General features: G+C 43.3%; 1 protein-coding gene across 2 annotated transcripts in view; it reads right to left on the bottom strand.

Moving 5' to 3' along the window:
* Positions 1-27,326, bottom strand: part of PLA2G4F (phospholipase A2 group IVF) — a 341,301-nt gene that overhangs the window by 178,969 nt on the left and 135,006 nt on the right. For both annotated transcript variants that reach the window (XM_078659639.1, XM_078659638.1), the window contains exons 8-11: positions 23,078-23,226; positions 19,931-20,041; positions 18,072-18,109; positions 11,046-11,181 (exon numbers count right to left, since the gene is read on the bottom strand). In XM_078659639.1, coding sequence (XP_078515765.1) covers positions 11,046-11,181; positions 18,072-18,109; positions 19,931-20,041; positions 23,078-23,226 — 434 coding nt within the window. The remainder of the gene's footprint in view (positions 1-11,045; positions 11,182-18,071; positions 18,110-19,930; positions 20,042-23,077; positions 23,227-27,326) is intronic.

Raw genomic sequence — 27,326 nt, 5'->3', positions numbered from 1 at the left:
TTATTCAATAAAGAGGCAGGCGCTGGAGACAGGAAGACAGGAAACAAGTTTATTCCGTCGGAGTAGAACACATCAGATCAGACAACAAGGTATCGTCTCGAGGTGCTCTCCCAACCTCTCTGAGACCTGGTCTTTTATCCCCTGGGTTAAGACATGTGAACGCTCTTTATTACAACAAGGGCATTGTGAAGTATGAGAACGACATCCCCGGCACCCCCCCAGTTCCGGCCCATTCCAACACATGACAACAGTAGAAGCCCTTTCCCCTCATATGACTGGGAGGGGGTTATCACGCAGCTGAGTGTTCTGCCGATTCCTTTGGAATGTGTGCGCCTGATCGAATCTCAGGGGGTGGGGACGTCATGATCAATAGTGGTCTCTTTCAGGAGAGGCGAGTGCATACAGTAGTGGGCAATAAACTGTATCCTCGGGCTAAGGGATGACCAGCGGTTCGTACAGGCAGTCGGGCTCAGAGGAAGGGGTCATCAAAGGAGGGGTATTCATGGACGGAAAGGAGGTGTTGGTCAGGCGCGGGGTGTGATTCCCTGAGACAGAGTCATGGGGGGGGGGTTCATGACTTGTGCATGTGAGCGCGGGGGCAGCCAGGAGGCGCGGGGAAGGCTTGCAAGGTTCAGGGAAGTGTGCTGACGGGCGATCGTGAACAGGGAGACCATGGTACCTAAAATGGCTGTCGTGTATGTTCATACGTGAATCGGCAAGATGGCGTAGATGATGTTTAGTACACGAACTAAAATTCCACACACCTGGTGGTCAAGATGTTTCTTGAAGAGGTGGTGGGTTTTTAATTTCTTCCTCAGGTGCAAAAGGGCAGTGCGACCAGGGATGAAAAGCCAAACAACTGCTGAATTCAAGCAGAAGGCTTCTCTTCTGGTGTTCTACTCCATGCACTTCCTTATTTCTAGTTTGGTCATGTTAAGGCTGCATTTGTTTTTTTCTACCAAATTAGTAACCTGTTGGGTGCAACTACATTGAAGACAATGTAACAGATTTTGAAGGTTAAACAAGCAGATACCTTGAGCCTGTGCAACTCTTGTAGCATGGAAGTGACGTAATCGTACTCCCTCTCCTCTATGATAGTCTGAAGACCGCAAGCCGAATACGCGTAGTTGTGACAGATGGGCATCTGAAATGCCAGCAAGGAAACCCCTGGAGCCATCTGTGTGGCAGAAGACCAATGACTGACCTGATGTTCTGAAGCCAGTTGCTGTGCGAGAGGGCTTGATTCTGTGTAGAAGTGAGCTGGTGTAGGGCTGTTTGTCTCTTCTTCGCAACATGTATCTGGAGCACTAGTGTGCTTTCAATGTAGATGCAGAGTGATTTGCCACTGTTAGTGCGAAGGTTGTGAATCTGTCTTGATTCACAGAACCTGATTCTCAAATTAAACTTTGGAGTACGTTTTGTTTTGTACTGGGGAACAGAGCATTTCGTGCAGGTCAGGTGCTGGTTTGCTGCTATGATCGATGCCTCTGCAGTGCTTTTGGCCTCAATTTCTGATTGCATTAATAGTGACAGCACACTACGCTGCTTGTAATATGGTTACGAGTTGCGTATGGAGTGAAGCTTTCCAGGATTTGAAAGTGTAAAGAAAGATCACGTCTCTGCCACCTCCATTTTTTGCCTGTGAATAGCATGCCTGCTGTCTAGGCTGATCTGCAAACACTATCGAGATGAGGATGTAGCCATGGGTGCGCGGATGTCCACGCTGGCTTGCAGTATGTGGTTCAGAGCCACAGTTTGGCTGTGCACCTCTGTGTAGGGCATTCAAGATTACTATTAGGGAGCTATGGGATTTAAGAGGATGCTTCTAAGATGGTGTTTGAACAGCGTAATTGCTGCTTGGTTGGCTATGCCGGACTGCAATGAGGTTGCCTACTGTGAATTAGGTTGTTTGGACAGGCTGTATGCTCAGTACAATCAAAATGTAGTGAGATGTGGAGGGTGAGGTTGCAAGTTCACAAGGTTGAGTTTTACTTTGGATGCGGGCTTCGGACTGAGATACTTGAGATTCTTTGATGTTAATGATGTTCAGAAAGTCAAGGAGTACTTCCTCTGTGGCCTGGTTGTGGCGTCCCCGATGGGATAAAGATTAAGTGGAAGATGTTTGAGTAGTTGATGAGAGCTTTGACGACAGCTGTCAGCTGTCAAAAGTTTTATGACCACACGAACAGGCCCTTCTTTTCCTTTAAATATCCCATGTGTGTTCAAGTTACTCATCCAGCAAATGAAACAAATTTGCATTTTGCAATGTATTACTATCAGTCTGATTGCATTACCATCCTGTTTTTGTGGAGTATGTTTTGGTGCAAATCTAGTATTATTTCAAATGCGGCTTTGAAAGTAATTTAAAGAAAACCGGTTTGACACGGACCTGCAGGTTTTGCAATTTTGGAAAAGAATCGATTGCAACTATACGCTGCTGTTGTCCTGATTTTTTTACTTGCACGCCGCACTTTACACAAGGCAATATTTTCTAGAAATGCTATTAAAACCTGCAGAAGTGCCTTAGCAGTTTGATTTACCACCAATGATCTAACAGACCTTGCTAATTTTGGAAACTTTGTAAATGTAATCAATAATATAATTAATATCTTACAGTGTCAAACATCTTAGAATGAGAGAACTCAAATATTAACATAAAGCAGAATACGCAACTAATGACGCTCTGGAATCAAAATAACTTTTCACTGCTTTTAACTTGTAGTTCAGTCTTGTTGCATGTAATATTTTACCTTCTAGGAATATTTATCATTCTTTTACAAAAAATGATTCAAAATTCCCTTACTGAGCATGACCTTTCTGGCAATTTTTTCAGAGAATGTATCCGAACTCAAGGACAATATTGCAGGCAGTCACTGCAATGTTTGCCTGGCAGATTATCTGTCGATTTATAGTACTCTGGGGGGGAGGAGCTGGCAGGAACACTGCTGATGCACTATTGATAAAAGGGACCGATTTTTCAGCACTGCTGCAAAACCGTCTCTCAGTAACAACAAGCATTTACAATGCAATGGTCTCGGCAATATTATAGGTAGAGCTATTGGTATTGCTCATTATTTTTTTAATCTTTTTTGTATCCCTAAATAAATGGCATTAGCTTTTTTTTGCGTATGTGATACCTATTGCATTAGCAGAGAGAGAGTGAGGTAGTGAGATAGAGAGAGAGAGTGAGGTATTGAAATAGAGAGAGAGTGAGGTAGTGAGAGAGAGTGAGGTAGATAGAGAGTGAGGTAGTGAGATAGAGAGTGAGGTAGTGAAAGAGTGAGGTAGTGAGGGACAGTGGCGTCACTGGGATTGGTGTCACCCGGTGCGGGTAACTCATGGTGTCACCCCCTCACGACTTACCGCATGGACCACCTCTGTCGAAAATGTACGGTGCTAGGTACTGTCTTACTCCCTCTAGCTCCCTCTCTCTCTGCCTTACTCCCTCTAGCTCCCTCTCTCTCTGTCTTACTCCCTTTGCTCCCTCTCTCTGTCTTGCTCCCTCTAGCTCCCTCTCTCCCTCTCTTACTCCTTCTAGCTCCCTCTCTCTCTGTCTTACTCCCTCTTGCTCCCTCTCTCTCTGTCTTACTCCCTCTCTCTGTCTTACTCTCTCTCTCTGTCTTACTCTCTCTAGCTCCCACTCTCTCTCTTACTGCCTCTAACTCCCGCTCTCTCTCTTAATCCCTCCAGCTCCCTCTCTCTCTCTCTTATTCCCTCTCTCTCTGTCTTGCTCCCTCTCTCTGTCTTACTCCCTCTAGCTTCCTCTCTCTGTCTTACTCCCTCTAGCCCCCTCTCTCTTACTCCCTCTAGCTCCCTCTCTCTCTCTTACTCCCTCTAGCCCCCTCTCTCTCTGTCTTGCTCCCTCTAGCTCTCTCTCTGTCTTACTCCCTCTAGCTCCCTCTCACTCTGTCTTGCTCCCTCTAGCTCCCTCTCTCTCTTACTCCCTCTAGCTCCCTCTCTCTGTCAAGAGCCCTCTAGCTCACTCTCTCTGTCTTACTCCCTCTCTCTGTCTAGCTCCCTCTCTCTCTGTCTTGCTCCCTCTAGCTCCCTCTCTCTCTCTTACTCCCTCTAGCTCCCTCTCTCTCTGTCTTGCTCGCTCTAGCTCCCTGTAGCTCCTCTCTCTCTCTTACTCCCTCTAGCTCCCTCTCTCTGTCTAGCTCCCTCTCTCGCTGTCTTACTCCCTCTAGCTCCCTCTCTCTGTCTAGCTCCCTCTAGCTCCCTCTCTCTTGCTCCCTGTAGCTCCCTCTGTCTCCCTCTCTCTCGGTCTTACTCCCTCTAGCTCCCTCTCTCTCTGTCTTACTCCCTCTTGCTCACTCTCTCTCCGTCATACTCCCTCTAGCTCCTCTCTCTGTCTTCCTCCCTCTAGCTCCCTCTCTCTCTTACTCCCTCTAGCTCCCTCTCTCTCTGTCTTACTCCCTTTAGCTCCCTTTCTCTCTATCTTACTCCCTCTAGCTCGCTCTCTGTCTACCTCCCTCTCTCTCTGTCTTGCTCCCTCTAGCTCCCTCTGACTCCCTCTCTCTCTGTCTTACTCCCTCTAGCTCCCTCTCTCTGTCTAGCTCCCTCTAGCTCCCTCTCTCTCTGTCTTACTCCCTCTAGCTCCCTCTCTGTCGAGCTCCCTCTCTCTCTGTCTTACTCCCTCTAGCTCCCTCTGTCTCTGTCTAGCTCCTTCTCTCTCTCTGTCTTACTCCCTCTAGCTCCCTCTGTCTCCCTCTCTCTCTGTCTTACTCCCTCTAGCTCCCTCTCTCTCGGTCTTACTCCCTCTAGCGCCCTCTCTCTTTGTCTTGCTCCCTCTAGCTCCCTCTCTCTTAGTCCCTCTAGCTCCCTCTCTCTCTGTCTTGCTCCCTCTCTCTGTCTTGATCCCTCTAGCTCCCTCTCTCTCTATCGTACTCCCTCTAGCTCCCTCTCTCTGTCTAGCTCCCTCTCTCTCTCTCTGTCTTACTTCCTCTAGCTACCTCTGTCTCCCTCTCTCTGTCTTACTCCCTCTAGCTCCCTCTCTCTCTGTCTTTCTCACTCTAGCTCCCTCTCTCTCGGTCTTTCTCACTCTAACTCTCTCTCTCTCTCTCTCTGTCTTCTTACTCCCTCTAGCTCCCTCTCTCTCGCACATTAAACCCCGGGGGGGGGGGCAGGACCCCCCCCTTTACACTCTCTGCCGCTTTCATGTGGTTTCTCTTTTAAAGCTTTTCAAGATGCAAAAAGAAATCTGTGTACAAGGCACCAGCGAGTTTGTAGACGTGAGAATTTTACGATATGAAACAGCTAAAGTAAAAGCTAATTTCCAAGCGGTTAATACCCCCCTCCCCGGCCCCCCCTCTTTAGCACTGTGTCTTTTTCCATATAAATGGCGGGGGCCCCTCATTACTACACTTTTCAAACTTTAACTAATGAGAAAATTTTAATTCGAATAGGTCAGGGGTGTAGCTAGAGCTTCTAGCTCCCGGGGCTATCCCTCCAATTGCCGTCCATGGCAGGTAGCGGGGGATACTAGGTAAAAAGAACGGCGATCACTTGAAAGAGGTCCTAGAGACACGTGATATCGCCACTAATAGTTACCTCGATCATGCAAGTTACATGCACATACATGATACAGGCCAAGGCTACACAGTTGAATACACTGGCAGTACAAAGACATACAATTGATGGACGGAATGAGGAACAAATCAAAACATTCAACCCCAGTCAAGAGATCAGGGTTAAATCCATCATTCTTTTGCTTACCATGCAACCCCAGTTTAGACATGGTCATATGCAAATCAAGACTGATTTGCATATAGCTGGGTTCAAACTGGAATGGCATAGGGAGCAAAAAAACGAAGGCTTTAGGCCCAGATCTCTGTACTGAGGTGAATGTATGACAGTGTTCAGCTGCTAATGTTTCAGATTGCCTATGTGTGACATTTTCATAGATTCAGTGGATTTATGAGAGACATTCAGAGACAAAATTTATGACACTTAAAGTGACACCTTCTTGCAACCAAAATCAAACAATGAAGTCCATTGAAACAGACAAATATCAGAAAACACAATCATTTGTGCAACATGAAAGTCACACTCTGCAGCAGGTGCTTTTAAAGCTATTTTCTAATTTCTAAATAATCAGCACCCTCCGCCCCAACCTCAGGTCCAGGTGAGGCGGAACCACAAGCAACAAAGGGAAGGTTGACAAAATCAGCAACCCACTGAACTATCCACATACAATAGAATTCTGTAATATGCTGGTGCACTTTCTTTATAGCAGGCATATTTACTGTCTGTGCTACTTTATGGTGAGAGTGAAAACTATCAGTAGAGAACAGTATGACCTCTGTCCAGTGGGAACTTTAATCACCCGATTTATATGTGACTTAGTGTTGCGAAAATAAAACCTGCTGCTTCGTACTGTCAAACAAATATATTAAACCCTTTGAGCTAATAAATCAGCAAAACAACTGCTAGTTTAATTAAACAAAAGTCCGAGTCCCAGCTTAGATGGCCCTGTATTTACAGCACAGACAACTTTAGTGGGCCATTTGAACTGCGCTGTGCTAGGGCCCCCTCCCCATTCTCGTAACAAATATTTTAAATGGCAGGAGTAAATTATATTAAAATGTGACTTACCAAGTTTCTTGATAGAATGATGCACCGAGAGGAGCTGCTGTGGGACCCTGGAAATTGCTTGCCTGTCTGTTCTTCAGAGTCAGAGCGAGCCGTTCTGCACTGCCTCCGCCTGTGCCACCTGCTCCTATGAGACTCATCCTGTTAGTGGTGAATCCGGGGCACAAGTTGGCCTCTACCTGGGCATGGCACAGCAACAGCGCATGGCGAGTTCAGGAGGAGGTGATCGGTTCTCAAACATCAGCTTCCTCCTTTTCTCACCATGCAACAGAACATCGAGTATTTTCCTGGGAGCTTGGGGCCCAGCTGGCGGGCAGGAAATTGAACATCCTGCTACAGCCTGGGCCCACCAGAGTGACCGGACACGGCTGCTGCCCAACCAACATAGTGTGTCCACGTGGGAAGGCAATACATTATTTCAATGAATATCAGGAATTTATGGGGGTTTAATTTTTTCCAAATGGGGGAGTCTGCTGATATCCAGGGATATTGTTTAGCAAGGATTCAGTCATCCAGTCTGAGGTAACACCCATTCCCACCATGCCTCTTGCTGACGCGATCCGGGATAATTAATTCCCCTTCTCTCGGGTGATGAGAGCGTGGTGTAATGTAACCTCTCTAGTCTTGCCAGGTGCCTCACGTCAGCGCGTGGTGGTGGCTCGCATTACTGCTTTGTTTTAAAAGCACTGCGCAGGGGCTGTCCAAAACATGATGCCCAGCAGCCCAGGGCCGTCATTCGTAGCACTTTCGCGCGCTACATGATTGACGGCCCTGGGAACCACATACAGGGTTTCGCTGCGCACCGCACCGCCACCACTAAGCTAGGTGGTGCGTGCGTGCGTGCGTGCGTGCGTATAATGCAGCCTGTGCGCTTGCAGGCAGTTACTGCCTGTCACGTGAGCACTGCAAACAGGCTTCCTCAGACTCCGTTGCCATGTGGGGTGGGTCAGGAGCTGGCTGGGTCGGTGACGTGTATGTCAGTGTTTGAGACAATACACGCTGCTGTAATGTACAGAGGCCTGCTGGGGGGGGGGGGGGGGGGGGCGCAACCAGATGGTGTCACCCCCATGTGAGGGTGTCACCCGGTGCGGTCCGCACCCCCCGCACCCCCCTAGTGACGCCACTGGGGCAGGGGTAATGTGACTTCAGGGCAGGAGTAATGTGACTTCAGGGCAGGAATAATGTGACTTCAGGGCAGGAGACCAGGACTAATGTTAATGTGTAATTTTCGTTAGTGCTGGGTTTGGAGCAGGTCACATTCGTGTAGGAAAGGGAAAGTTACATTATGCTTCACACAATTTCTCCTCAGCGTACGACCTCTTCTAAACCTTCTCCCAACACACGTGTCCCCTCTTCCCAAAAGATACTCCTTGCACCCGTCGTACACACGTCACTCATGAGCACAAAAACAACCCTTCCTGGCCCCCCTCTTATCACACACCGCACCCTAACAGAACAGTCACAAACACACCATCACATTCCTGACGCCCTGCCTGCTGCCAACACCAGGCATGGAAAAAACTTGAAACAAGTCGGGAGGGGGCGAGAGCTTACGGGAAGCCTTTATAGGACGGCGGGGAGGCTACATGAACACACACAAGAAAAGTTGATACCCTGGCGCGCACCCCTTTTTCTCCCCGCAAAGACAAATCGACCCGCCGTGCACCTGAAGAACCCCAAAGAGAACACTACTCATCCTGGGGTCGCTGAAGGCTTTACCCCCTAACCCCCTCTCATCAATCCCGGCGCTAATTGTTCGTTCCTGGGCCCCAGGACAGCCCACGCCCGTGGCACATCAAGGCTCGCTGGCACCGCCTCCTCTCCCCCACCTATGGCAGGGGTAATGACTGTTCCCCCGTTCATGGTCCAGAAGGGCCGCCCTCCCCCTCCTTGGCCACCAAGCCGTCCGAAGCCTTCTCCAGACCCCGGGCCCCTCCCCCAGAGCTGATTATTTTCTTTGGCCCGAGGCTTGGCTTTTCCCCTCTGCCTGCTCCGGGCAAGCTTTTGTTTTCTTTAGCGCTAGTGAACCTGGAGCGGGCTTCGCGGCACCAGAAATGGGTAGAGAACACCAGGTGGTGGCGAACCACCACTCACCAGAGTTAGTTTCGCACCGATCAAACTAGCCTAGTTCCTCGTCCGTCCCAGTGGCCACCGTGCAATGTCATACCCCCTCCTACCCCAACATGCATTTCTATCACATGCACGGGCATCAGGTCCCAAAAATCCTACTATATATGTTTAAAAAACACACGCACAAAAAACACAGTTATGGGGACCCGCTCACTTCCACGGGCGTCGGTTACACTACACCTGAGGTACTTTTGAAAGCTAAGCCCCCGACTCCGTGATCAACATACTGTTAGGCTGCAGTGCCACGAAGCGCGGCGTCAGGGAGCATGAGAGTCACTAGCAGACCGAACAAGACCATTCCGCTGGGTTTCCCTGGGCTAAGGCTTCGCAATAGACACCTCCAGCAGCCGCGACAGTTCCTATGCAATGCCCTCCTGCTAAATGCCCAACAGCAGGTTGTGGATAAACTGCAATTAGTCCAAAATGCGGCGGCTAGGGCACTTCTTTCCATCCCTAAATACCAATCTGTTTCAGCGGCCATACGTCAACTGCACTGGCTCAGAGTCAGAAGCCGCATAAAATTCAAGGCCCTCTGTATTGCATATAAGGCCATTCATAACTCAGGTCCTCAATTTTTAATAAATGCCTTCAGGATTTACACCCCCAGCAGGTCTCTCCGTTCGGCATCTAACTTCCTTCTTCCTCTTCCTCGCACCAGAACAGTTGCTTGGGGAGACAGACGCTTCCTGGTAGCTACGGCGAGGCTATGGAACTCCCTCCCTCTCTGTATCAAAACCAGTCCAACCCTGTTAATTTTCCGAAAACAGTTGAAAACGTGGCTCTTTGATCAATAATTGTACTTCTCCTTTCTGTTAATTGTATAAATCCTCTGCGCCGAGACACCCTCGGGTATTTGTGCGCAATACAAATTTAATAAACATAAACATAAACATATGAGAGGGGGGCTCTTGAAACAACCTTAAGCCCGCGATAAACTGAGAGAAACGGGCGAGGGGGGTGGGGGCGGTAAAGGCAAAAGGGGGAGGAGGACACAAAAAAGGAGCTTTCCGCACGTATTCTTCCTTGGCTTAATTTATGCCATGCGATTCTGTGCCGGTGAAATCAAGCGGGACAAAGGAGAGCTGCGGAAGGAAGGGGGGCACAAACAAGGAGCCAGAGGCCAGAAACAACGGCACAAACAGGGGGGGGGGGGCAGGAAAACGGCACAAACGGGGGAGCAGAGGCTTACCTCATGTCCTGATAGACGCTGCTCGACAAACAATATGGCAGCCGCAAGCTTCCGACCATTTTCGGATTCGGGGCGTGTTTTGCTGTTCTGAGTGACAGACAACGTCACGGTCTAAAGAACAGCAAAACTTACGCCCCCCAAATCCGAAAAAGACGGGGCTAAATTAGAGTGACTCATCTCTCCTCCATTGGCAGGCCTCCGTTTAGGAAGCCAGCCAATGGAGGAGAGACGGGGCAGGGAGGCAGGTTAAACAGTACTACTAAGACACATTAAATCTCCTCCCCAGACTGCGCAAGCGCAGCCTTTAGGTCCGAGACCTAAAAACGGCCCATACCAGTCTAAATCCAGCCCCCACCATTCCAGCCCACCAGGGAAATGCCAGGTGCCCGCTAGGGCCTGACTGGCACTGCTGTTAGTGTTTGTTGTGGGTTAGGTATTATCTTTGACCTCTAGATCACAAAACTGCCACTGACCAGGGAACAAAAATAACATGTCTATCATCAGTTTCTACAGTACTGATAGCGCCAAATTACAAGGGATTGCAGCAGCACTGATGCAATTTTGCACCAACATTTCTGGATTACATGGAATTGATCTGATACCAATACAATCCCAAAACACCAACACTAAATGATCAGCTGATAAACAAAAGTTGCACTAAATGACTCATGTAAAACTGGTAGTGTCCTTTTGATGACTTCAGTCCGAAGTGCTATCAGTGGATCGATTTTCAGACTCACTAATCCATAGACCAAAACCTAAGCTTTATAATTAGAAGCACTGAATTGGATTCAAAATTAGAAGGATGCAGGATCCCATGTTGGTAACAGTTCCTCCATCTTTCATTGTTAGGCAAAGTAAGAAAGACCTGCAACTTTAAATTAGCACATTTATAAAATTGTTTATAAAACTTCAGCTATGCTTTCAAACAAAGAGCAGCAAATTGTCCCCAGGTGTTATTTTCAATGCCCAATCATATTTTTTCATAATGGTGATCATGCAAAAATAGAACCTCCTCAAGTATCAAAGAACAAACCCAAGTGTAATTGATGGTCAAAAAGGAAAACCACCATGGGTGCTTTTCAAGAAGTGTTAACCGGATGGAAGGTTGCTCCCCCAATGGGGCGCTTCATACCTCATCTTTGCTAGGTGCATTTTCCAGCTTGAGCGCCTCCTTCAGGGACTGGGCAATAATTGGTTTCCTCTTCTTCAGATATTGCTTCTCACCATTGGACAGGGCAAATCCGAGTCGGACATCAAGTTCTTCATGACTGTGCTCAGACACACAATGGGTAAAATATAAGATATACACCCCTATTATATCTTAAAACAGAATAAATGGTCAAAGGCGTGTTTCAGACTACAAATGTAAGATTAGAGCATGCAGGGGCCTATGAAGGGGTTAATACTTAAATACAAAATGTGCCCAAATGTATTTTTGGATGCTCAACCAATCACATAAAACAGCTCTTGTTGTATTGCTCAATTAAAATTTCACACAAATTGGTTATACACCTGAGAATGATAAACCATTACACAGGTTAGAAGGGACAGGGAAGTGGGGTCACACCTTAAGACTACAGATGTAGATACTGACATAGATGTGTTTTGATAGAAGCAAAATCATAATGGGATTTAAAAACACCATCTATGGCACGATGCACTTTATCATGTTTTGCACATTTTACTAGTCCACTAATTGTTTATACCGGATGAGTATCGTTGTTTTTATTCAGCTATTTTTTCTTATCTGATTTTGCCTGTGGAGAGACTGATATCCTTTGTATCTCGTTTCCTATGCACAGTCTCGGTTACTATTTTAATTGGCACATGTTTTATCTGGGGATGTTTTTTATTTGTATTCAATGTGTGTGCAAGAAACCATATAAAGATTGATTGATTGATTGATTGATAAGAGCTTAATCATAATGGTACTTTTAAAGCTACCTCTAGCCCCAGGAGTAATGCAGGTTTAATAGACAAGTATGAACTAGGAAAGTAGAAACTATAATTTGCTACATTCACACTGTTTAAAATATACAGAAATAAGAGCATATGAAAAACAAGTATGCTCAGCAAGAAGCCGGCCTACTGAAACATATTGCTCTCTGAAATCATGCAATTCATTAATTTCGAAATGGGAAATATTGGGAGTTAAATGAACGTGGAACTGATGCAAGTCAGGATGAATGGAGATCCGAACTCATGAAAGTTAAGACTTAGACTAGGCCTGAGGCTGTGTGGTATAAGAAGGCTATCGTTACCATGGTGTAGTGAAATACCAAGTCACCAATTTAAAGTTTGATGTAACAAGTCATTAGTCTCCTCAGTCCAAATTCCAGCCATGGATCTCCTGAGAGACAAACAGGGCTGAAGAGTGCATCCACTTTTGCTGAGAGATCTTGACTATCACCTGTGTCTGAGTGCCATCTATGTTTTAAAATATACAATCGGGTTGAGGTGCTTGCAAGAACTTTCTAACAATTACAGTAGGGTTACTTGTATTGTTGAGAAGTGGTTGTGAGCTCTGCCCAGTGACAACAGACAAAGCATACCTTTCCACCTCTTTAATCTCTGATTTCAGGAGATGAGTACACGGCCCCCCTTAAAACATCGATCACACCAGATCGGACAGTTAGCAGTGCACACCAAAATGAGAGTAGCCCTTCAGAATACCTATATTACCAGGCCAGAGGATTTAATGGAACTTCCCTCTTTCACAGATGTACATGAGCATTAGTGCATGACAGGGTCTCAGTGATGGCCTATTACACATTTCTAGGGAAGCCTTTCCTACAAGAGGTAGCCTATATCTTACACTTAGACGTGCCACCTTCTTTGTGTGGTTTCTGCGATAATAACACTTATGATGATGGAATCACATTTACAACAGATAATTCAAAAATTAATAAAAGCAAAAGTCTGCACTTCAACCCCAGTAAAGAGGTATTTGCTCAACATCTTTTTATATCATTTCCTCTGCAACCCTCCCCAAAACAACAAAAGTGCTACACTACCAAAAAAAGTATGTGAGACAGGTACATTGTACATGTACCTCTTTGTATTTCACATCAGCCTACTGTTTCGGAGGTCAAATGACTACAAAAAAGCTACCAAGTAATGCAGTAGTATTTGTGTGTAACAGTAGTGTGAGGTAAGGACAGTTTATGTACATGCCACTGCACGCAGGTGTAAAATACAGCATTACAATTTCAAATTCGAATGCAATTCAGAAAAAAACATTTTTCCAGACATAAAATGTTTACTTTGGGAAGAAAAAGGAATTTCTACAAACAGGCCCAAAACCGTCATTTAAATTGTATTTTCTCTCATCAAACTTACCAGTGAGCAACGACTTCAAATGTAGGTTCTCCCATGCCTCCTGTCCACTTCATCCACCTGTAGCCCATTGCTCAGACTCGTTTTAGGCTCCCTATGAGAATCATCAACCCAGCAAATTTCCACTGGCTAGATGAGTTACCGACAATGACATCGCTCACTCCCTTACACCCCATCCCTTCCACCATGCTGACTTTCTGTTTCATTAAACAATGACAGAGGGCAACAATCTGAGCATCTCTACCCATGGAAATAGTGATGAGATAGGAAGTCTTTCAAGGATTGGTTTCTTTAAAAAATCTTTATGCTGCTTTTCGAGCCCCTCCTTAAGGAGTTCCATCTATGTGATTCTTACAGCTGATCGTTTTCATCACTAACAATGGATAGTTCTTTTACAGTGAATCTACATTGAAAATTTCTGGGATTCTGACCTCTCTTTACTTGAGGAACCATGACAGCCCTTAAACCTTAGGGGCCCCGCAAGGTCTTGTAAATGTCAACATGACAGGAATGTTTTTAAAATGTTCATGCTAAGGAGGATTTTGCCATGTCTATCACAAATAACCAGCAACATGGTTAAGAGTGTATCAATAAAATTATGACTGGACTGTCTTAGCTGCCTTTATTATGGTAGCCAAGCAACTTTACTATAGTCTGAACAGAAAGGCAAACTTGCTATGACTTGGAAGTCTTTGTAATCGCTTCCCAATCAAAAAATAACTTCAGGATCAGCTGAGATGCTACTTTACAACTGTTTACAACTATCCCTCTGATTTCTATTTGCCCAGATAAGCTAAAGATATGCTAAAGTTCAGTTTAATGCCTACAACTAGAGATCCTCCTTACAAAACATGCGTAAAGTTGCTAGTACGGCCCTGAAGTAGAAGAACAGGGAATGTTGCCATGCCCACCAAGCTGCAGGGTAATGAAACTCACTTCTGATGGAGATCGAAAGAGTGCCCATTCAAGGTTGCACTGATCTGGCTGGCTATTGCAGCAGCTTTTCAATCACCTACAGACTTAATCTGTAGTAAGTCACACAAATGTTCTGCCAAGCATAGACGTCATTTGGTCTTTAGATCAGCAATAAAGTAACTCCTTTACAGTATCACATTGCAATTCAGAATTATGTCTTGAAAATGGTATCTGTCATGTTTTTAGATATACTCCAGTTATGATTATGTTCGCTTTATTTATCTCAGTTATGTTTCATGTAGCTGTTTAGTTGTGTTATATTTGTTATCAGTCAGCTAAAGCACTTTCTCAGGTGTACCTACAAAATCCATGCAGTAATGCAATATAATCAACAACAGAACAATATATTGTGAATAAACACAAATTAGATCAAAAAAGTATGTGCAGTTCCTAACAGTGGGGGGAAAAGAACAGGTCTCTTATAGATTGCCCTCACATACCCAGAAAGGTGTCATGCTTCATCATTGGGCTGTGCTCCTCGTCGGTGCCGGCGCTGCAATGCCCGGCGGGCTCCCGCAAAGGGGCTCTTTATGGGAGATCTTTTAGAGACAGCCGTTTGGTGCGTGAAGGTGAGTGATCAAGGTAGTGTGAGTGGTGAATTAAAATAGGTTTAGTACTGCCCTAAGGGAGCACATTTTATTCATGGGGTGTGCTAACATAATTAAAATGTGTGAGCCCTGTTTGGAATAACAAGGTCTGTCCCGTAGGATCACTGTTAATCCAAACAGGGCTCACACATTTTAATTAGGTTAGCACACCCCATGAATAAAATGCGTTTCCTTGGGGCAGTACTAAACCTATTTTAATTCACCACTCACACTAGTGTGATGCTTGTTTCTTTTCCATGTCATCATACTGAGACGTGTTGGTGTGCTTGATGCCCGTGTCCCTGTATGGGTGAGACCGCTCCCCTTCCCCCACTTTCCTCCCCTCCTCAAGCCTGGAATGATCACCAAACTATGCAAGCTGACATCCTGTGGCTGAACGGACCAGACGGACCTACTTTGCCAAAACCAATAAACTGATTTAGTGGAGATGAAGTTAAATGCAAGAAGGCTGTGTGCCTTTCACACAGAAGGACTGTGTGTTTAAAGAGAAAACAGAACAACAAAAATGTGCTGCAATTGCAACTGTTTTATAAACAAAGTTAAAACAAAATGAGAGAAGGCTATATTTCTTTCACACAGAAGAACTGTTTGTTTAAAAGAAAAATAACAACACAAATGTTCTGCATTTGAAAAAAATGTTTTCTGAGTTAGAGACAAAAAAAAAGAAAAAAATGTTGATTTTGCTTTTTATTTTTGGGCACAAAATATATAAGTTTGACTACTACAACAGTAGAAGTGCCGGTATTAGCCATTTGAGACATTAGGAGCTTTACCGTGTTCGAAAGCTTGATTCATTTATTTTGTGTTATTCTTGCTGAATATCTAGATAAGCTGGAGTTGTTTTTAGATGCTTTGAATTGATTATTACATGCATTTATGATTTTGTTTCACAGTATTATACTTGTGCTTTCAGTTCAGCACATGAGTTACTGCTTCAACATGTATTTAGGAAATGTAGTTCTTTACTCATGGTTGTGTTTTTCAGTTATGAAATGCAGTCTTTCAGTCATGGCTTTCAGTTAAGACTTGCTTTGAAGTGAATATTACATGCCTTTATGATTTCACAGCTTTATATTTGTGCTTTCAGTTAAGAAATGCAGATCTTCAATCATAGTTGTGTTTTTCAGTTAAATGCAGTGCTTCAAACATAGGGGTCGATTAGGATTGCGGTGAATGCGCATCCTCCGGGCCGCTGCGGTACATGAAAAGACCCCCCGCCACATTAGGATGGCTGGGGGGGTCATCGGCGGACGGGAAGACCGTCTGCCGCGGTCGCCTTCCGACCGTGGCGGAAAAGCTCTAATATGGTAGCGGTGTCTATCAGACACCGCCAGCCATATTAGGATGTGTGTCAGGAAATGCCTTTCCGTGGCGGCAATACCGCCACGGAAAGGCATACAGCCTTTTCTTTGCCCCCAGGGTGAAGGGGTGGTGGGGGTGCACATGGGGGTACCTATGGTACCCCCCCTGCATTTGCATGCACAAAGCGGCAGGCACCACGCGGTGCCTGCCGCTTTGTGCATGTAAATGCAAAGCATGCATTTTTAACCTTGCGGCGGGTGCTGCTTCAAGCAGCACCCGCCGCAAGGTTAAAGATACGGGATGTGACCGCCAGGGTGGCGGTCACATCCTAATTGCACCGGAGGGACCGCCGCTACCCCTGAAACGATCCCTCCACCTCGGGGGTGGCGGACGGACGCAGGTCCGTCCGCCATCATAATAGGCCTCTTAGTTGTGTTTTTCAGTTAAGAAATGCAGTTCTTCAATGGTAGTTGTGTTTTTCAGTTAAGACATACTTTGAAGTGATTTTCTCATGCTGTCATGATTTCAGTGTTTTTCGAACATAGATGTGCTCTTTAATTAAGAGGTTTGTTTTTTTGATATATTGAAATGGTGATAGTCAAAGGTCATGGGGTGGAATGTAGTGAAAGAGGCACTCTTGTGGTTTGGCACCCTATGAGGACCTTCAACTACCACCATTTTAATTGACTTTAGTGTGTTATTTTACCCTAGCCTGGATATATGAGACGGTCCTGCATATGCCTGCTTCTCTTCTTTCTTATAATCTTGCTGTCTTCAGTGGGAGCTATCATTGAGTAGAATAGTCTTGCCAAGAATAGAAGGTGTGGGATCTGCATTTGAAAGCGCGAGAGGGAGAGAGAGGTGTGGAATGTACTCTTTGGTTTCAAAGTGAAGTGTTGTGAGCGGTGGTGCACACGTGCTCGGAGTTGTACATTGATGAGTTCTTACTATTGGCTTTGACATGGCCTCATGTCATCTTGTTTCCTGACTTTGCCTTGCTTAGTGATGAGTTCTTACTATTGGCTTTGACATGGCCTCATGTCATCTTGTTTTCTGACTTTGCCTTGCTTAATGATGAGTTCTTACTATTGGCTTTGACATGGCCTCATGTCATCTTGTTTTTTGTCTTTGTCTTGCTGCTCGCACGTAGCTGCAAAGTGGGGAGGGCAGGTTTCTGCTCTTCACTTGTTTTTTGCTCCTAACTGACCAGAGTGAACTGGATATTACCTGTAGAATGTGCAACTCTAACTCAGAGTCAAAATACGGGAGCGTGGCCAGGCTCCGTCTTGGCCTAGACGCAGACTTGCACAGCCAGCTCGGTTCTTTCTGAGAAGGGGGCGGGGTTTTCTAGAAGCTTCGCCTCACGTTGAGTAATGATATTTAAGCTAGGAGCCTTCGGGGGGGACGGAATTTGAGTCCTGATTGAACTCCTTCCTGGGCTGTTGAAGGGCTTCCCCAGCTTGAGTTAGCAAGGATGATGCAAATTCAATCGGTGAGGTGTTCCTAACCATTATATATATATATATATATATATATATATATATATATATATATATATATATATATATATATATATATATATATATATTCTACTCTTTGCTACCTGTACATACTGTATTTTATTTTACTTGTTCATTTGAGTCATTTGATATTTTGGGAATCTGCATTTACTGATATATTTGGACTACCGTTTTAAACTTTGCATTAATAAATTTGTGTGTGTTATTTTAAATGCACTAGAATTTGTTTTCTTGCCTTGCCCGAGTCCTTTTCTCGTCTTTGGGAAGTGCTGTTCAAAGTATATTATTTAAAGGTGCAGTGGATTATTTGCCTCCAGGGTGGGGGTGCAGGGTCTGGGTGTGTCCTTTTAGTGAAAACCACATTCATTACACTTGCTTCCTATGCATTTATCCTTTATTTATGATGCAAGTAGTTACCTCTCTTCAGTTTGAACGCTCAGATCCACCTTTTGGTCCTAAAAAACAACACAATATGTTTTACATTTTTTATATATTTATAATCAACTATATACATTTGCAAGCACCACTGTCACTGTCTGCTTTACCCATACATTTCTAAAAGAAGGCCCGTGATAACAGAATGGCAGCAAAATACACACAATTTCTAGGGAATAAGATATCGATTTGAATGGATGACTTCATGCAATCAGAGTGTGATTTGGCACACATTACAGAAAACAATAGGAAAGTGTGTTTACATATGAGTTTAGAGAAGTAAGTTAACTTGATGAAATTAAAAAAAGAATACCACTTATAAAAACAAACTAACTATAAAAACAAACTGACTAAAAATTAATATCTGAAAGGTGAAGTTGATGAAATATGGAGCTGCAGTGTTCTGACAAGTGACTCACTTAACAGGTTTTCGAAACATTCTCACAATAAAAAGAAAAGATATGAGCATTTATCACTCATACTATAAAATGCCTTTTGTAAGTAAATTAAAATAAAAAATTGCAAAATGAACACATGTACTGAACAAAATGATAGATTAAAATTTGGCTCAGAAACGCTTAAGATTTGTGGTAGATGTAGTATCCTCTGATCATGGCTGCAGTCTACTGTGTCCAAAAAAGAAATAGCGGAGAGGAGCATGTTGTGAGTTAAATCTAGAGTATAACACAGAGACAGTGATTTAATTCACATTAGAAAAGAAACACCACAAGCACTGCAGTGTCTGGCATGCAGAAGTAAAAGGATGGGACAGAGAGAAAATTGGAGCAAGAGCGATAGGGTGTCTTGCAGTAGCAGGAATACAGACATATAAGGGTATGCACAAGCTGGGGTTTTCTGTGTTGGTTAAGGACAAAAACAGATTTGTCAAGAAATCTTTGGGTAAAAATACTTCATAGCAATTCATGTTAATTTCATTTTTCCTTCAAATGTTTTCGGCAGCCTCATTTCGTCAGGTAGGATTTTTGTTAAATTAATATTTGTTATGAACAGATAGAGTCAATATCAAAGATTTGGAAAATACATATGGGCACTGGCTGCTTGGGTGGCTGTGCCTGATCAATCCCATCTAGCCTGTACATTTTGAATCATCATCAGTTCTTTGTAAACTAAACAAATGTCAGCCATATGCTTATCAGCATTGACTACACCCCAAAAGGGACAGTCCAGCCCACAGCTTGCTGGGCTGCACCTCAGCAACAAGGCCCGATATGGCTTGAATTTGTCTTGGAGGTTCTTGTACACCTTGCATCTTTAAAGTGGCATAGCAGTTTGGGCAGGACTCTTTTTTTGTACTATCTGTACAATCACAAGAGTGCCAAAAATGATATATGCATATAGTTGGTCCCTATCTACATTGGCACTGTAAAGAATGAAAAGATGATGAACTGGAATTTGTCACGGCTATTCAGGTAACATATTATTTGAAGTATTCTTTCTTACAGAGAAAAAGAGGTTTTTCGAAAAAATAGCAAGGGTCATAAATACAAAAAAAAAGAGGAGTGGATTAATAACATATGTGAAAAAATAAATGCACAACAGAGGGAGCAGAGAGTTAAGCATACCTCTCTCAATAAGGATAATCTAATCATGAAAGGTACTGTATTGCCACAGAGCCCTATGCATGAACTGCACAGATAGTTCACAGAAGTAGCTGAAAAAATGGTATGCAAACCTTGATTTTTGACATTAGCATGCAGGGTCATTCTAACATGCCTTAGATGAATTGGACTCCAATGATTCTTGATTTTCAAACATCCTAGTTTCTATACTCAATAACTTTAGCAAACATTTCAGTTAGAACAGAGAAATAATGCACTAACCTTTCCAAGAGGGACTGTGAAATTCACCTTCTCTCCAACAGGAAGGGAGTCCACCGGTAATGATAGCAAATCCCCCTCTATAGACTTCTTTACCTCCAGATTCGAGCATTCCTGTAAACAAAAACACAAATTAATCTTAAGTCATTATAGAGGCATTCAAGAAACTATGGATTAATGGCTGCAAGGTTAAAAAACAGGACTTCGAAGAGGGAAGGGGTGCCATAAGGAGGTTTACTTTTCCATTCCTATAACTTAGTCCATTTGGGTAATATCTATATGTGTCAGTTTCAATAAGGATCTGACATGGGGATCATTCCAATGATCAGCAATCAATGCCTTAATTAACTTGCCTATTATTACAGCTCTGGTCTTTCAATAAGATGCCATTCAGCAAGTGCTTATATTTTTTGTCTTCTACTATAGGGTAGCAGCTTTTAACCGGAGGAACATAATGCCAACTCACGGGGGGTCAGTGACTGTTTAGAAAATTAAATAATATTAGCAGATTATTAAAGTATATGTGCATAAGAAACCAATATGTAAAATTTAAAATTATAACACACTCTGTAAAGTCACAGAATTTGAAAATGACGGCTAAAATTTAAGTTGGTATCCTGAGCTTGATTGCAGGAGCAGAGCATGTACAGCAAACAAAATCTAGTATGGGTAGACTAAATTAAAAACTGGCATTAGCTCACAAAAAGAGAGCATGCATTAGAAGCAAATAAGAAAAATTGATATGCTAGAGTCTAGATCCTTGCTTTGAAATTTAGAAATTACAACAATTTTGAAAGGCACCAGCATTCTCAATAAAATAACATTTTCAATTTTTGTGTATTTTTAGTTTGTGAATGAAATAAAATATTTAATAATTTGTGTATTTGTTTGTTTATGTATTCCTATGTATTTTTTTGAGGTTCACTCTTCAAAATGACTTCGACTGGGTTCTCGGCTTCCTGTAGTGATTCAGCGAGCATTCACAGAATTTAAAAGGTTAACAACGGTTACTACAGTAGAGGTAATTATTAGAAACAAACAGAAATTGTTATTTTCACATCAAAATTATGTTTGAGGACACACGTCTAAAGAGATGCTATCATGGTCGCATATAAAATGGTTACATTATTTTTTTGTTTTGCTGTCAGTGAATGTAACAATACTTCCCTTGCTACTTTCCATTTTACAACTACATATTTCCAGTGCACCTTAATTTTCTGTATCCATTGTCCTTCTTGCTTTCTGTGGCAGGTTATACTAATTTTTCCTTCATTTCTTTATCCTCTGACTTTTCTTGACTCCTCTATTTACCATTTCTGTACCTGCTGAACCCCTTCAGTTTCTGCTCTCGTTGCCCTATCTCTGTGTCCTTGCACACAAGTGCAGAAAATATAATTTTCAACTCATAAACTCAGTGAATGTATGGAATAATTCGAACATTGGAATGTTGGGAGCTCCATTGAAAACAATGGAGTGCTCCGGGCTTATAATGGCTGGTATAGGCCTGGAGCTCCAACATTCCAATGTTTCTTTGTTCACACCTCTGGCTGTGAACAAAGGCTTCAGGGACCCTGAGGGGATTCCAATCGCCTCACGCTCCCATAAAGCTTTGTTCTTTTTTGTTAGAACATTCTGCCCTCTAGTGGCAAAATGTTCTAATAGCCTTATAGCTCTTCGTAGCTGGGCTATACCGGCTATTAAAGTCCCTCTCCCTTGTTAAAGGCCCTCGACTTCGGCTCGGGGCCTTTAACGCTGGAGAGGGCCTTTAATAGCCGGTATAGCCCTCTACGGCGGGCTATAAGGCTATAGTAAATTCTTCAGTTTTACAATTGTTTTCTTAAGATCATTTAGAAAAACATGCAAATGTAAGGGCCGAAGATCCAGAAATTTGGTGGCTTGAGCACTTCATCTAGTCCTATGTATGGGGATGTATCAACATTGGATTCTGAGAAATTACGTAATAGTTAATCTGCACTTTTAAAATCTGTTACCACTAATTTCAGCAATTATCTATATGCCTAAGAAAAGTGAATCTCTTAAAGGTGAATCTATGTTGTTTTGATACAGAATGCTTTGATGCTACAGATGACCTACATCCACTGACTACACAAGGAGGTGATCACAAGAAGGTATATAGCACATAAGCACGACCTATTAAATCATGGTAAAGGATTAAAAAAAACTTTCTAGAAGATGGACCTACCTTGCACAGTAAAGATTGCTAAGTTTTGTTTGATGCACACTAACAGCTGGGGTGAGTAGAATAGGACATACACGGACATGCACGGACATTAAGATCTCTAAATCTGGGTGGAGTTCTTCAAAGAACCATCACTGGTGAGATGATGGCCACCAGAGTTGAAGTAGTCACCCAATATTTGCAATGTCAGTATGATGTAATTTAAAAACAGATTTTCACAGTAAAAAAGGCACAGGTGAGTCTATGAAGGAGAACTCTCACTCAGTTGGAATAGTCTGACAAAACAAGCAATTCTATGGCAAGTGAATAAATCACCCAACTGTTCGAATGCTTTCAGGATGCTGGGATTTGCACTAGAATAGTATAGTAAGTAATGTATGTCAGTTTCTCTGGTGCACCCTTTTCTCAAGGAGCACCACATCGACAAAAGTTATAGCTGCGAAATATAGGGAGAAGTAATAAATAAAGAACTATAGGGCTATGGAAAGAAATCTTTAACTCCTTAAAACTACAGTATCATTTTGATGTGCCTCAAAGGGGGCCTGGGAGAAAAAAAGTGAGGAGAAGCCTTCTGAATAGGGAATCTAAAAAAAAACTGAAATCCAGTGCTTTAACCTCTATATAAGAGCAGAAGGAAATTTCAGAACAAATGTTGTCTTTGTAGAAACCCTAAATCCTTAAGTGATGTTATAATTGTTAGTGCTATCGCTAGGAATTGTAGATAAACTGACAAGACAAAAGGCACACTGAAAGACAAAGGAAAAACAGAAAAGGAAAATCATTCATGAATGCAAAATCTTCCAGAGAAACGCTCAACATTTAAAATATTTAATATCTGTGGAAAATATAGAATATATCTATGGAAATGATAGATAAAGCAAACTTTTTTTAATGTCTACCTCTTAATTAGGACACATTGTTGAAGAAAGTCCATACATAGCCTCACATACCTGAAGTGACACTTCCAGTTCAGGATGTAATTCGCCATCTACATGAAAGACAAATGGTATCTTGCCCTCCACATTGGATGAATGGTTGAAAGGGACTAGTAATTCCTTCTCATAAGCCCCAGGCATTGACAACTTGAAATGCGGCTTTGCTGAGGAGGAAGAAAAGATTATACAAATTATAAGTTTGAACAAAGTGATGATTATTTTAAGATAACTTTTTAATGTTATACTCTCTTACTACTGAAAGGACAGTGAATTGACATTTTTCAGTAGCACTAAAAGGTTCTTTGTTCTAAGGAAGTGCAGCTGTAGCATCATACTGCTTGCCTAGTCCACACTCAAGCTTCACTGAGAGCCATGTTTATCACACAGGGCTACTGGCCTGCAATGCATTATAGGGACTGCCATTCAAGAAAGTAGCTTTTGGGTTGCATAGGAATGACTAGTTTTTGCCCTATTTCCATAACCAAAGCACACAGATGACCCTTGTAGGCTAGCCGGGCCTATGCTCAGCTTGTTTGGCCTATTTGTCAACTTGGGGATGAAAGGGCATGGAACATTGTATGCTGTAGCTATTACAACACGAGGCATTTAATGCAGAACTTGTAGGAAGTCATCTTATTGTGATATATTTGCCCCTTAGCATGGGGGCATGTGGAGCCTAGCTTCCTGAGAGCATAGTATTTGAAGATATGCTGTGTACAAGAAAATGCCAACTCGCTCAAGAGTAGCTGCAATAATAGAGACATATTAGTTAGCAGAAAGTCTATTGACAACTGTACTTACAAAGCAATACATACACACATAAGTTCAACTGCAGAACTTTGAAAGAGAGCGGTTGGATCCTGCAACTATGCAGATCATGAACAAATATTGAGAGGATTATAAGAAGAACTCAGAGGCATAAATGAACCACCACAAGGCGATGGAACCCTGATAAGACTCTATTTGGTTGGTTCTAGATGGGAATAAGGAAGGCTATGGTGGGAGAGCCCTTAGTGTACTGAAGAAACAGAGCGATGTATTTAATTCCTTTATAACAGTGAACCGTTTATTTGTATTCATAATTATAAGGGTTTTATGTAGTGCACAAAAGCCTATAAGGCTTGTAATGCAGCCTTGGGTGGTGCAAGGCTGGCTGGGACAGTTCCTAAGGATTGCTAATTAGGGAGATTGGCATAGGAATTGCCCTGGTTTAGGAATTTGTTTGCATTTCTCAGTTGTTTGGGGGTGTTACATTGGAAAATAGGAAACAATGGCAGCAGTGGGTTTGAAGTAGATACACTCGGGCTTGACAGATAAGACTGAGTCTCTTCGATTTATGAAGTCTCCTCAGTTTACTCTTGTTACGGATTTGAATTAACTCACCAGGTAAACATTGTCCTCTCCTATCACCTTGTTATCCACATTCTTGTTTATTAGGCTCATCGGTTCATTGCAGCTTCACCCTCTTGCCTCCTGAATATTCAGGATTAAAATATCTGGCTCAAAAAGGACCACACAATAACCCAGTTTTCTGGCTAGTAATGGCACCTGTTGTCCAGTATTTGACCAGGTTCATCTTTCAAACATGGAACACCATGATGATCCTCTTTTTCCATATGGTCCTGATAGCTGTTGTCCAACATTTGGCCAGTTTCATTTACACGGCTTGGGTCTTGAGCCGACAAGGGCTGGACACATGGCGCTGGGGACTACTTCTTGCCTAGCCCTGTCTAAGGTGCATATATTCCAACTTTGTTTGATTGGGGGGAGGGGTCTGCAGAGTCTATAATGAGAAAGAGGTCCAGGATTATCAAATAAGTTTTCCAATTCCTCCTTTCTCATTTAAACCTGAGGCTGATGGATTTTCACCAACTTTACAGTTGTGCTGCATGGAAGTGTTTGTCTCTGTAGTCATCCCTGTGCTTTTTAAAATACCTAGGGATCGAGAGGTAGTGTCAAGAATAACCAGGTTTTCAATAAAGATAGTATTAAGAATAGATGGATTTGGAGTCAAGGAATATGGCATTGTGTTAACCTTAAACAGCCAGGCCTGTGCGCTTGCTGGAGTGGGTAAATATGAAGCCCTTTTCAATGTAACAACTAGGCCTATTTCGGTTTTACCTCCAAATTACTTCAATCTATTCAATAGTTGCAAAAGGTCTCCTTATTTACCCAGACAACAGAATGGCTACCTGTTTATGACGCTGTGAGGAGCAAGAGGGAGAGCAGTGTGCAGTCAATCTTGCAGGTCAGCCAGCGGAGCCATACCCACAGCCTGCCGCACACCGTACACAACCCACCGAGGGTGAGGGCACAGTGAAGATGATTTGGCTCATGAACGCCCAGCAGAGAGACCACACCACACCACACCACAATCTCTGACCTGGTTCCAGATGCCAGGATCTACAGAAACCCTGCTTGCCAGTCAGAGATCACACAGCTGCTTCATACCTCTGGTGTCAAGTTCACAGTTGACTACGATTACCTGCGCTCAGAGAAACTCTGAAAGCACCTAATATCGTCAGCAGAGCAGTCGATAGTGTCCGTGGTGCATGATCGTGGCAGGACAACAATTTCAGAGGCTTGTCACATAATAGTTTTTCAAAGTATTGGTCATGGTGGCTGCTGCATAAACTTTGGGACAGTGCACTGATATCAGTAACCATACATGATCCAAAATGCTGTATTGCCTTTTGGAAAGCTTACAAAATTGCAAAGTTTTTAGTTATGTGCTACTAAGTATCTTATGGTATATAGCGCTTAGAATGCCCCTCAATGGCGGTGTTCAATTGAAGGTTACAAGAGTCCCATTACTGTGCAGAACATCACAGGTGTCCGCAGCCAGCATGGTTATCCACCCTGATTTGCTTGGGAACCTTGTTCCTCACACTAGTCAAACACCTAGTCAGAACTATAACCCTCTCTTAATCATGGATGTTCATGATTAGTTTTTAGATATACAACAGAGTACTCTGTGTCAGGTGTAGCCTGTGAGAGGCAGTCCCTCTCAATGTAAAGAACGTTGCTGCGCCTGGTCCCTTTCTGAAAATAGTGGGATAGTTCAATCACTGCTAACTAACCTTTGAATGGTAATCTTGATTTTAGAGATTTCCTCAATTGAAGATGACTCAGATCTCACAGGCAAGTCTAGGTTCTTCTCCTGCACAAGCCTCAATACTTTGCATGGCTTTCTTTATGTTTTCCTGTTTGAACATCTTTAAATGAATTACTTAAAATTGGCTGGGGCCCAGATTATGGTGACAGTACAGTGAAGTGTAATTTTTTTCTGATTTTGCGATCCATCGCGCCTGATGGCACAGAGAAATTTGTATATGTGCCATGGGCTGTCGACTTTAATCTACTTGATAAGATGTCATGCAGAGTTGTAGAGTGCACTGTCACCCAGGAGAATATCCTGGCACTGAGCAGGTGAGACTCTAGGCACACCTAGGACCTTGTGGGACTACTAAAAAAACAGGTCTTCAGCTTCTTGTAGCATTCAAGAGGTGAAGAGGAGGCTCTTCCGTGTAGTGGCAGGTCATTCCATGCTCCAAGAGGCTTTACTGCTGGATCTGGTTTTCCGTATGAGTGGGATTTGTGCAAATAGGAGTCTGAGGTGTCTGGAGGGTATGTGAAAGCACATGCAATTGTTGGGTTATTCTGGGCCAGTGTTATGTAGTGCTTTGAAAGTGTGGGGGGAGGACCTTCACGTGTGGTGTGATGTGAGTGCGGCATGGGAGGTTGAGAGTGATTCTGGCTGCTGAGTACTGAATAGTCTGCAGCCTTCTCGTTAGATTTTTGTTGATCTCAGCAGTGAGGGTGTTCCTGTAGTTCAGCCTGTTTTTGAGCAGGGCATGCGTCACGGTTTTTCAGGTGCTGATTGTGAGCCAATCGAAAATCTACCTCCACATCAGATGAAATCAAAGAAGGAAGATTTGAGATAAGTCTAACATACATCAATGTGTTTTATACTTGAGACTTCTTCATCCTTTATAACACATGTAAACAGAACTGCCAGAGCTACTACTTGTCACTCTTTTAATTCCGACTTTGAGAAAATCTCTAATAACTCATCTGCTTCGTCTTCATCTGAACACCTACAGATCTATTTCCATTAAACAGATTCTAAATCATCAACATTGTAATGCTTGTATTTATCCCCCCCAGGGAGCACAGGACACGTGTGGGTGGAGAACAGGTTAATTTATTCGCTTCTCGGGAGAGCGCCGGGAAACATGTCCGAGCCGTGTTCCAGAGCGCACTC

Source organism: Lissotriton helveticus, chromosome 9 (genome assembly GCF_964261635.1).
Source record: "Lissotriton helveticus chromosome 9, aLisHel1.1, whole genome shotgun sequence".
Taxonomy (NCBI): domain Eukaryota; kingdom Metazoa; phylum Chordata; class Amphibia; order Caudata; family Salamandridae; genus Lissotriton; species Lissotriton helveticus.
The sequence above is the reverse complement of the archived record's forward strand: the minus strand, read 5'-3'. Positions and strand labels throughout refer to the sequence as shown.